Source organism: Lycium barbarum, chromosome 1 (assembly GCF_019175385.1).
Source record: "Lycium barbarum isolate Lr01 chromosome 1, ASM1917538v2, whole genome shotgun sequence".
Lineage (NCBI taxonomy): Eukaryota > Viridiplantae > Streptophyta > Magnoliopsida > Solanales > Solanaceae > Lycium > Lycium barbarum.
In genome coordinates this window covers 159,468,998-159,481,997 of record NC_083337.1, presented here as the reverse complement: position 1 = coordinate 159,481,997, position 13,000 = coordinate 159,468,998, and the positions used below count along the sequence as shown (strand labels likewise).

Genomic DNA, 13,000 nt, shown 5'->3' with positions numbered 1-13,000 from the left:
CTTAGTCGATGCATTATACTGTGTACATAAACATTTCTTTTAATCTTGTAGTGTTAAACATGTCGTAGAATTGTCAAATTAGAAAAGATTCATTCTTTTTTAAATAGACTAAAAAAGAAAGTAAAACAAACAAATTAAAATAGGAGGAGTAATAATTACTTACAAATATCGGGGACATAAGTTAAACCAAATAAGTGTTAAAATATATTAGAAGTATTTATTTTTCTTTTACTTTAGAATTTACATTAACAGAAATATTTCTTTAATTTAAAAAATATAATAGAATATTTTAGTATTTACTTTTAATTGTAAAATGTTTAGATAACAATTACTCGTTGACACCTATATAAAGGTAGTAGCCTGGTGTAAGTATAGTGAGACTGCTCTGTGCTTTGTCTTCTCCATTCTCTGCTCATTTTCCACAGCAATTAGTTTCTCTTTTCAATTTACAAAGAAAGAAAAGATACAATAATTTAGCGAGATGGGGAATTGCCAAGCAATTGACAATGCAGCTTTGCTGATACAACACCCCAATGGTAAAGTAGAGAAGTTGTATTCATCTGTGACTGCTCACCAAATCATGAAGATCAATTCTGGTCATTATGTTGCACTTCTTCTCACTACCACCATCACCACAACCAGTAATAACAATAATAAAACCCCAGTTAGGATTAGGCGAATAAAGCTTCTCAAGCCAACTGATTCACTTGTTCTTGGTCAGATTTACAGACTTGTTACTGCTCAAGGTTTGTTGGTTCTTTTAAATTCCCTACTTTTCTATTCATTTCTCGATTAAGCACAGAAGAATTTTAGTTCACTTAATTTGTTATGAGTTTAAGTGAATTCAATAACTTTTATCTAAATCTTGCTCTCCCTCTCCCTCCCTCTTAATTATGACAATTTCGCTTATCAAGATTCAAACTATATGAACATTAATCAACATTTTAGAATGTTATACCATTTTGGCATGAAAAAAATTACAACTTATACTACTTATCAATTGTATTTGAGTTTTCAAATTTTAATTTTAAAATATTAAATTAATTTAATCCAATTTAGCTTCAAAGATCAGTTAAATTGACTATCACAAAGAGAAAGTCTCAGACAAATTGGGATAGAAGGAGTATATATATTAAGGAAGTCTAAATATTTGACAGTGAAATAAGTTACCATTATTGTATTAACTTGAGGTCACTATATTTCAAATCTTGAATCCGCTTGTCTTTGCTGAATTTTGCACTAACTCTATTGTTTTGCTTATACAGAGGTAATGAAAGGATTGTGCGCAAAGAAGTATGCAAAGCTGAAGCAGTTAGAATATTCATCTGAGAAATTCACGGAGAAACCAACTTTAGGTGATAGAAACTCTGTTCAGGAGAACTCTAAACAGGTGAATTTAATTTTCTAAACTTCACACATTTTCTTTTTTAAATTCCAAGAACATGCTTGTTTCTTTAATTGACAAAAATCTTGATTAGAAAATTTTGGTCTTTAATTAATGAGCTAATTTTTTTCCCCAGTTTAAACAGGAAAAGCATAGAAACTCAACAGGCGCAAAATGCAGAGCATGGCATCCTTCATTACAGAGCATATCAGAGGCTGCCTGCTGAGTTGTGATGCTTCTATTATTTGATTAATAAAAAATTTCTTTTATATTAGATTCCGGAGAAAGAGTGTCCTGTTACGCATAATTTTGTCACATGTATAATAAGAGAAAAGTAAAAGGATTTCTCACATCTTAATTTTCGAATCATTTGGAGGCAATCGTTCGATTGGAATTACTGTAGGCTTTGTTGTAAGCACTATTTTTTTCAACTTTGAAGTACTAAGTTGATAAATCCAATGGACTTGGAACATTTAATGAGTAATGATTCTCCTACCATGTAGTGGATCTAAAATTATAAATTTACGGAGTTTGAATTTTAAATAACATAGCTTACTATTCTGACTAAATTGTTTATGATTAAATACAAAATTATTATGTTCAGCCAAACTACATTTCACTTGCACAAACTTTACTTAATGCTATACTGATCGAAGATTCATAATTTCTCCTTTTTTTTTTCTTCTTCCTTTTTTTTTCTTTTTTCATTCGGAGAGTTTACAACTTCGAGGGACAAACAACTTAACAAAACAATTCCTATGGTAGAGGGGGACCTAAAGAAAGATAAATATGGAATATATTCCAACTATGCTTTAAGTCACAAGATGCAGAATGTGGTTTACAGTACATCATTGCACTTATCACTCTTTGGTAGCAATTGGATAATACATATGTTTTAAATTTTTAGCTATATATAAGTCTGAGTTGAAAAACAATTATTATACCACCAAAGGATATGGTGTTGGATGGGGCGGCTTCTCCTTTAATGATTCTCCCATCATGTACTCCCTTAGTTTATTTTTATTTATTTACTATTCTCTTTATAGATTTTCATTTTTACTTATCAATTACTCTCTCCATTCACTTTTACTTGTCTACATTCCTAAAATAGATTTTCAGTTTTATTTGTCATTTTTCACATATCAAGATAAGATAAAAAAAAAAATCTGTTTTACCCTTAACATTAATTACTCATTCCAAATCATTTTTCAAAACCAATACAATTATATATTAATTAATATGGACATCATGGTAAAATACACATTTTATTTATTATTTTTTAAACAACATAAAAAGTCAAAAGTGGATAAGTAAAAATGAACGGAGGGAGTATTTCTAATTTCTTTTCTGATATTTGACCTTGATGATTGTGCAATAAATCTAAAATTTAGAGAAGCCGATCCCGATTCCCAAACAATGGAGTACATGGAACACAGGTTTTGGAGTTGTGTCATTCTATTTTGCAACTTTGTAGGTACTTAAACATCCGCATTCTTTAATTTTTTTTTTAATTTTATTTAATTCAAAAGTAGATTAATTAATTAATTCTTGGACCTAAATTAAATTATGTCTAACCAACGCCTAAGAAGGTATATATAAGTACAGACTGTTGAGATTAAACCCGTCACAGAAATAATATTCACGGTAATAAATGCGGAATAATAATGTAGCAACAGGATACGGTTAATCAACAAGAATAAAAAAAGCGCGATAATAACAACAAGATTTTTACGTGGAAACCCAAAAAGGAAAAAATCTCGGGCCGAGAGGAGCAACTGATATCACTGTAATGAGGAATTTTACACTGGTGGTTCCGAGTACAATACTCCAAAGACCACTACACACTCAAAAGAAATAACACTCTTTTAAAATTTTCCACCTCACTAAAATATCGCTCACACCCTCTATTTTTCCTCACAGACAATTTCTAACCCTATCTGTGATGCCTCACTCTTTCTCTCTTTTCGTTAGTGTATTTTTCTTTTTCTTTTTATTTCATTAATGGGTATGGACCCCATCAATCTCCCCCTCCAGACCCATTCACTGGAAGGAGGTAACATCGGACTTCTAGTTTGAATGCATGCCGACAAGTTCTTTGCACAACTCGAACTTGTCTCTTCGTACCACCTTGGTCAGCGTATCTGCAGGATTCTCAGTTGTAGAGATCTTCTCAACCCGCATAGATTCGTTTTCTATCCTTTCTCGGTTCCAGTGATATCTCACGTCTATGTGTTTCGTCCTTGCATGGTACATGGAATTCTTGCTCAAGTCTATTGCCCTTTGACTGTCACAATAGACGACATACTTATCCTGATGCAATCCAAGCTCTTGAAGGAACCGTTTCAGCCATATTATCTCCTTGCCAGCTTCAGTAGCGACAATGTACTCTACTTCAGTTGTAGAGAGTGCGATACACTTTTGCAACTTCGATTGCCATGATATAGCTCCCCCTGAAAATGTGAACAAGTATCCAGTAGTAAATTTACGATTATCAAGATCACCTGCCATAGTAGCATCTGTGTAACCCTTTAAGACTGGATCAGATCCTCCGAAACACAAACAGTCTCCTGTAGTACCTCTCAGGTACCTAAGTATCCACTTGACTGCTTCCCAATGTTCTTTTCCAGGATTTTCAAGAAACCTACTGACAACACCGACTGTGTGAACAATATCAGGTCTGGTGCATACCATTGCGTATATCAAACTTCCGACGGCTGAGGAATAAGGAACTTTCGCCATGCTCTCCTTCTCCTCTTTTGTTGTAGGACACATCTATTTGCTTAACTTCAAATGACTAGCAAGAGGTATGCTGACTGGCTTAGCATTCTTCATGTTGAAACGTTCCAGAACACGTTCAATGTATTTCTCTTGAGATAGCCACAACTTTCTGCTTGTTCGTTCTCGAACAATTTTCATCCCCAGAATTTGTCGTGCTGGTCCTAAGTCCTTCATGTCAAATAACTTGGACAAATCTCCCTTCAACTTGGCAATCAGCTCCTTGTCTTGTCCTACAATTAACATGTCATCTACATACAACAACAAAATAATAAAGTTGTTGTCAAAAAATCTTTTGAAGTATACACACAGGTCAGAATAAGTATTTGTGTAAGTTTGACTTTTCATGAATGAGTCAAACTTCTTGTACCACTGTCTTGGTGCCTATTTTAACCCATAAAGACTCTTATTCAATTTGCACACCATGTGTTTCTTTCCAGATACTTTAAATCCTTCAGGTTGCTCCATATAAATCTTCTCTTCCAAATCTCCGTGAAGAAATGCAGTTTTCGCGTCCAACTGCTCCACTTTAAGATCCAGGCTAGCTGCTAAGCTCAAAATTGTTCGAATAGAAGTCATTTTGACAACAGGTGAGAAAATTTTGTCAAAATCAATACCTTTCTTCTGTTCGAAGCTTTATACCACTAATCGAGCTTTGTCTCTGACCAGCTTGCCATTTCCATCGTTCTCGATTTACTTGCATTTAAGTGATCTTTTACCCTTTGGTAGTTCAACCAGCTTGTACGTGCCATTTTTTTGTAGAGAGTCCATCTCTTCCTGCATGGCTTTCATCCACTGGCTCTTTTCTGGATGGGACAACATCTCCTTCAGACTTTCTGGATCCCCCTCATCACTAATGAGGACATACTTTGAGGAAGGGTACTTAGATGGCTCGACCCTTTGCCTTGCTGATCTCCTCAAAGGTTGAGATTGTCAGGTTGCTCCCCCTGATCAGCAACCTCATCGGTCATACTTTCTGCACTTCTGGGATGGTTAGAAACAATGGTAATAAGGTTAGGGACTATACCATTCTTGGCCTTCTCTGACAGATCATCAGTGGTTCCAACTTCACTTTCTCGAAAGACTACGTCTCTGCTTCTGATTACCTTCTACTTTACAAGGTCCCACAATCTGTACCCGAACTCTTCATCTCCATATCCGATGAATATGCAGGGAACAGATTTATCATCCAGCTTTGTTCTTTGCTCCTTCGGTACATGTGCAAAAGCTCTGCAACCGAACACCTTCAGATGCGAGTAGGACACCTCATTGTTGTTCCAAACTCTCTCTTGGATGTCAAAATAGAACGGATGGAATCCTATTGATCAGGTAACAGGCTGTCTGAACAGCTTCACCCTAGAATGATTTAGGTAGTTTAGCCAGTCTGAGCATGCTTTTCACCTTCTCAACAATAGTGCGATTCATCCTCTCAGCTACACCATTGTGTTGTGGGGTTCCAGGAACTGTCTTTTCATGTCTAATCCTATGGCTTGAACAGTACCCTTCAAATTCCCTTGAAGTGCACTTACCTCCATTGTCACTGCAGAGACGCTTTAGCTTTCGACCTGTTTCCCTTTCCACAAGAGCATGAAACTTTTGAAAAACTTAAAACACCTGATCTTTGGTTTTCAAGATATAAACCCACAATTTTCGTGAAGCATCATCAATAAAAGTAACAAAGTATTTGTTACCGCCCATCGATTCTATCTCCATTGGACCACAAACATCAGAATATACCAAATCAAGTATATTCAATTTTCTTTTAGACGATGTCTGAAACGAGACTCTATGTTGCTTACCAAATAAACAATAGTCACAAGGTTTTATCATTGTACCCTTGGAAAAAGAGATGAGTGATTTCTTGGCAAGAATCTGCAATCCTTTCTCGCTCATATGACCCATTATTCTATGCCACAAATCTACAGAAATCTCATCTTGAGCTGCGTTCAATTCACCTCGGCATATTTCTGCATTTGTCCTGTATAACGTGCCACGATCAACTCCTTTTGCAATCACCAATGATCCCTTGGTGAGTCTCCATTTTTTATTTGCAAAATAGTTCTCGTATCCATCTCGGTCCAAAGCAATTCCTGAGATTAAGTTCAACCTCAAATCAGGTACATGACACACGTCCTTCAGAACCAATGTGCATCCTACATTTGTCTTGATACAAATGTCTCCAATCCCCGCAATCATTGAGCAACTTGTGTTACCCATTTTCACCTTGCCAAAGTCACCTACTACATATCAGCAAAAAAGATCTCTTACCGGTGTGGCATGATAAGATGCTGCTGTGTCAACTACCCATTCCGACTCTGTACCTGCCAAGTGCATACATTCCTCTTACTCATTTATGAAGAGAACAACATTATCATTATTTTGCACTGTGGCAGTTGTGTTGTTATCATTCCTCTGGCCACTGCTTTCAGCTTTGCCCCTTTTTAGATTTGGACAATCTCTTTTGTAGTGACCTGGTTGATCGCAATTGTAGTAATTTCTGGCTTTTGACTTTGATCGGATTTTAGACTTCCCGCGAGCTCCGTATCTACCATAGTTGCTCGAACTCCTTTGGTAACTTCTGCCTCTACTTTCTGTGATGAGAGCCTGACCATGATTTTCAGACTTCTTTCTCATCTTCTCATTGAGTAGAAGAGCTGATGTGACATCCTTTAGCTCAATTGAGTCCTTACCATACAAGATGGTTGTTGCCAAATTGTCATAAGATGATGGCAACGAATTCAGGAGCACGATGGCTTTATCTTCCTCCTCGATCTTTACTCCAAGGTTGGCTAGCTGCGTGATTAGTCCATTAAGTACATTTAAATGTGACCAAAAATTCGTACCTTCACCCATATGTAGAGCGTATAACTGTTTCTTTAGGTACAATTTGTTTGTCAGCGTCTTGGACATGTATAGGAGCCCGTTTGGATTGACTTATAAGTTGGTCAAACCAGCTTATAAGTCATTTTTAACTTATTTGAGTGTTTGGCAAAAATAGTAAAAACAACTTAAATTAAGCTAAAAAGTGCTTAAAATAAGCCAAAATCAAGAAGTTGCTTAAACCTAACTTTTTTTTCTTTGACTTAAAAGTCATTTTGGTTTGACCAACAAATTTACTCTTTTATCCCTCATATTTTTTATTAATTACAATACTACCCTTACTTCTAAAAACCCTTTAAGCACTTTTTCCAAACACTGTAACTGCTTATTTATAAAGTAAGTTTCAGCACTTAAAAGTACTTTAAGTACTTATGCTTAGAAGTTACTTTTTCAGCTAATCCAAACGGGCTCTAGGTTTTCCAACCTTGTCCAAATACCACATGCGCTCTCTTCATCGATGATGTTATTTACCACATCATCTGTTAAGTGCAACCTTATTGCACTAGCTGCCTTTTCATCTATTTCTTCCCAATCCTCAACTTTCATGGATTCAGGCTTTTTGGATTTTCCGCCTAGTGCCTTGTGCAACCCTTGTTGGATCAGCAAATCCCTCATCCTTTTCTGCCATGTTGAGAAACCGTTATCACCGTTGAATTTTTCTATCTCATACTTTACTCCGAACATTTTTTTTCACCGAGTATAGTACAACTGACCACAAAATATATTTGTCAATGAGCAGAACCTGTGCTCTGATACTAGTTGTTGAGATTAAACCCGCCACAGAAATAATATTCACGGTAATAAATGCGGAATAATAACGTAGCACCAAGATACGGTTAATCAACAAGAATAAAAAAAGAGCGATAATAACACCAAGATTTTTACGTGGAAACCCAAAAGGGAAAAAACCACGGGCCAAGAGGAGCAACTGATGTCACTATAATAAGGAATTTTACACTGGTGGTTCCGAGTACAATACTTCAAAGACCACTACACACTCAAAAGAAATAACCCTCTTTTAAGATTTTTCACCTCACTAAAATATCGCTCACACTCTCTATTTTTCCTCATAGACAATTTCTAACCCTGTGTGTGATGCCTCGCTCTTTCTCTCTTTTCGTTGGTGTATTTTTCTTTTTCTTTTTCTTTTTATTTCATTAATGGGTATGGACCCCCGTCACGGACTTCATTAAAATATGTCATAATAATTTTTTTTTTATGCAGGAAGGGTTTAGACACATGTAGGGTTGGTTAAGATTTTAAGTAGTATACGGCTACCAAACTGCTAAATTCGTACTAAAGGTACCAACTTTACCTAAGTTTGAAATTCTCCTCGGATATATGGCACCAAGTAGCTGATTTTTAGGACCGGTTTAAAAAATATCTAGCTACCAATAGACTAGTTTAAACAGCGTGAAAAGTCAAAATGTAACAAGTAAAAGTGAACGGAGTGAGTAGTATCTAAAATTCTAAAATTATAAATTTACAGAGTTTGAATTTTAAATAATATAGCTTACTATTCTGACTAAATTGTTTATGATTAAAACAACGGAAAAGGGCCTAAAATACCCTCGAACTATTAGAATTGGTACAAAAATACCCTTCATCCACCTTTGAGCCCCTGTCGTCCACCTATGAGGTCTAATATACCCTTATTTCCAACAGCCTCATCTTATTTATGACATGGGAACATGGCAGCATTTAATTGATTACCCATATAATTAACTAATCTAATTAATTTTAAATTATGTTGATCGGATCTCAACCCACTCATCAACCCACTCTAAATTAAATAAGGCTAAAAACGAAGCAATTTTATCAAATTATCACTTATTCCTACTGGAAACAATAAAACTTGTGGTACGCTAATGCTTAATTCAAGCACTAATACCAGGTTGCATAACAGTTTATCCACTGTTCGCACAGTTATTCTCATCCAGCTAATAACCCTCATAACCTTAGTAAAAGGAAGAGTAATTTATTAAAAACCAAAAGAAAAGGAAAAAATAGTTAACATTAGCAAAAAATAAAACCAGTATGCAATAGGTGATGGGTAACCATTTCCTCTCGCACTTACCAGGAAATACATATGGTATACTTGGGGCGGGGCGGGTTTATCGAGTAGGTGGGATGGGATCCGGTCAACATAGTTTAAAATTAATTAGATTAGTTAATTATATGGGGTAATCATTAAATGCTGTCTTTCTTATCCGAAAGCAAGCAAGACAACAAGGGAGATTTTAGGCAACTCGCTGGTTTCGAGATGGGTTTTGTTGTTTTCTTATGTGGTTTTTCTCCTGTCCGTCCTTCGTGTTTTGTTCTTTTTTTTCTTTTTGTGCAGTCTATCTGAAGGTCGAAATATTCCATATCATAAATCTTCCTAAAATGAGGAACACTGATGGCAGAATCGAAATTTTGCCGAACAAGGGTAGCATAGTCTCCCGGGGTGTTCTGCCATGTCATAAATGAAATGGGACTGTTAGAAATAAGGGTATATTAGATACCGTAGGTCGAGGGCAGGGGTATATTAGACTCTATAGGTGGACGACAGGGGTATTTGGGGGCTTAAAGGTGGATCAAGGATATTTTTGTACTAATTCTAATAATTCGAGGGTATTTTAGGTCCTTTTCCGTTAAAACAAAATCATTATGTTCAGTCAAAGTACATTTCACTTGCACAAACTTTACTTAATGCTATACTGATGGAAGCTTCATCATGTTCTTTTTTCTTTTTTTCTTTTTTTTCATGCAGAGAGTTTTACAACTTCGAGGGACAAAAAACTTAACAAAGCAACTCCTATGGTAGAGGGACCTAAAGAAAGATAAAAATGGAATATATTCCAACTATGCTTTAAGCCACAAGATGCAGAATGTGGTTTACAGTACACAGGGGCGGAGCTAGCATGATAGTCGGGTCTTCGGCCGAACCCAGTAACTTTGGTCTAAACCCTGTATTTGTCTTGAAAAATTCATTGAATATGTATAAATTATTAATTTAGAACCCAGTAACTTAAGCGAATTAGAATTCCGAACCCACAAGCTTCAAATCCTGGCTCCGCCTCTGACAGTACATCATTGCACTTATCACTCTTTCGTAGCAATTGATAATACATACTCCCTCCGTTTCAATTTATATGAATCCATTTGACTGGGCACGACATTTAAGAAAGAGGGAAGACTTTTGAAACTTGTGGTTCAAAATAAGCCTTGAAAATTTGTGTGGCGCAAATCATTCATAAAGTGAATTTGTTTCCAAATTAGGAAAGAGGTCATTCATTTTGGCACGGACTAAAAAGGAAATAGGTTCAAACAAATTGAAACAGAGGGAGTATGTTTTAAAGTTTTAGCGATATATAAGTCCGACTTGAAAAACAATTATTATACCATCAAAGGATGTGGTGCGTTGAATGAGACTGCTCCCCCATTAATTAGATGTCTCGGGTTCGAGCCCTAGGTATGGAAAATTTTTGGTAGGGAACGCTTACTCCCCAACGGGGCCCTACGCGGCACGAATCCCGATATAATCGGGTTCCAATGCAGGTACCGAACACTGAGTGGAAAACACACACAAAAAAAAAAAAAAAAAAAAAAAAGGAAACACAGCCATTGTTTGTGCCAGCCAATTAGCAGTAGTACTACAAACCTATTACTAATCTAAGTTGTTTTTTTTTTTTTTTTGGTGACTACAGTAACTATTTTCATTACCAAAAGTGAACTTTGTACAGTACATGGAAAAAGGGCCACTGTTGGAATATATATTGAAGTGAGAATAATATTACTCAACTATTTCACTTAACCTTAGTTAGTGACGAGTGAGCATCGCAAATTTCCCTTTCTTTCTTCTAAACAAAGAGCAATTGTAAAGATAGAATAATTTTAGAACAGTGAAAGAACGGAACACATCAAATTAAAGGCTAAAAAGGAAGGACAAAAGGAAACAAATGAAGATAGCAGCAGGCAGAAAGCATCATTTCCATGCATGCATTATTGTCTGGGGAACCTCAGAGCAGTGAAAGAACGGAACACATCAAATTAAAGGCTAAAAAGGAAGGACAAAAGGAAACAAATGAAGATAGCAGCAGGCAGAAAGCATCATTTGCATGCATGCATTATTGTCTGGGGAACCTCTTCATAATGCTTTTGATTTGCCAAGAGGAATGGGCCTCACTAATACCTAGTCAAAGATATGTCAATGTATTCATCACAAACAAACACAATACTTCATGAAATTCTATCTAATCATTCCTACATTGGCCAATCAAATTGCTGGAGTTGGTAGCCGCAAGGATATTTCTTTGCCTGATCCTTCTTCTGATAAGTGAAGCACCAATGATGTTCTCACATACATATTTGTATTCATACATTTAATTTATTGTTCCGTTTAATTTAAGATCACAAAATTAAAATTTTTATTTTATTTTATTAAATTATGCGTCCAATCAAATCACAACATATAAAATGAAATGGAGAAAGTATAATATATTTATAAATATATAACTCGAGTGGAAGGCGGTAAATGTGCTTGTACTCGCTCTCAAAGGGCTACATCCATCACTTTTTACATTCAGTATAAGCCTCATTCAAGGCTTTTCTTAGTGATTTGCCAGGCCAAAAGCTGGAATGAACTTTTTTTACATGTATAGCTGGAATATACTCGCATCAATATTTTTATAGATTGCAGAGGTGGAGCATTCACCCTTTTATATTGCAGAGATACACAAAGAATCGTGCAATTAAGAAGATTAATCTTTCTTAGATCGATGCTACTTTGCAAAATAATTAGCTGGACATATATGTAAAGGCGTTCTTTGTGGCTGATATAACAATGAATATGGGACACAACTGAGTAAAGGTTTCGAAATACTTGGGAGTAATAATGACTTGTTGCAATTTTGGCTTCATGCAATCATATCAGCCATCTTTGTTGCACTGGAATAAGTGGGGTTACCCCTCCACTCTCTTTATAATTGTGCTATCCGGACCAATTTAAGCGCTACCGACTATTGTATCAAGATTATTACTTTCTGCCAGCATAAGTATCTGTAGTTTTGCCCATTAAAGCTTAGGCAGATGAGAGTAAATCATCTAATGTTTTTTGTTTCTATCGAGATTTAAACTCTGATCTCTATAATTTTCACCCACTTATATTGCTTTGTACAATGGGGTAAAGTTGTCTCAATGTGACCTATAGGTCACGGGTTCGAGTCGTGAAAGCAATCACTAATGCTTGTTCTAGGGTAGACTTTCTACATTACACCCTTTAGGCCACGGCCCTTCCCTTACCCCTGCTAACGCTGGATACTCTGTGCACCAGGCTGCGTTTACTTTGTAAAATAGGGTCATCCCTTCTTCTGGTCTCCTCAACAGAACCATTTTTTTCCCTGTAGATTTTCCCGGACAAGATTTCACTATTAGGCACAAAGCAAGAGAAGGTGCTTTTTCTCTCTCACATCAGACTTTTCCCTTTGTTTTTCCTCCTTATTTGCTTTAGAGTCTCCAATGGCACAAGAGTGATATCTCTAAATATCATAACTGCTTTTCAAAGACGGCTCTTATTTAAGAAATCTTATTCACCATTTACAACTTCAAAGATTGAAAAGAACCTTTTATGTAACAATATAAAGTCCAGACTTGGTGATCTTGTTCGAGAATTCAACTCTTTTAGCTAGTCAGATATAAACTAAGAGGCAGAGTGCTAATTTGATTCATTTCTGGAAGGAAATGCTAAACTCACTCCGCAGTTTCTTGACCATAATACTTGAATTATGTGGTTATCTTATCTAAAAGCTTAAATTGTGAGATACTGTACACTTTTGTTTGCTTAATCATACAACAAACAAACTTGGATGAATCAAACTTAGATCATGCCATTAACGTAGCACGCTACCTAACTCTCCTCCTAGATTTACCGTCTCCTTGCACTATTTATACAAATTTATGCAGATTTAATTATCAACTAAG

The 13,000-nt window shown here is 35.9% G+C and overlaps 1 protein-coding gene across 2 annotated transcripts; it reads left to right on the top strand.

The window, feature by feature from the left end:
• The first annotated feature begins 367 nt into the window (after positions 1 to 367).
• LOC132625834 (uncharacterized) lies at positions 368 to 1,868 on the top strand. 2 transcript variants are annotated; one of them, XM_060340429.1, is made up of 3 exons: positions 368 to 746; positions 1,266 to 1,390; positions 1,530 to 1,868. In XM_060340429.1, the coding sequence occupies exons 1-3, from the start codon at positions 482 to 484 to the stop codon at positions 1,608 to 1,610; spliced, it is 471 nt and encodes a 156-aa protein (XP_060196412.1). In that variant the 5' UTR covers positions 368 to 481; the 3' UTR covers positions 1,611 to 1,868. The 2 variants fall into 2 exon arrangements, with proteins under 2 accessions (XP_060196412.1, XP_060196402.1); XM_060340419.1 differs by having other exon boundaries at positions 1,521 to 1,868.
• Positions 1,869 to 13,000: the final 11,132 nt, after the last annotated feature.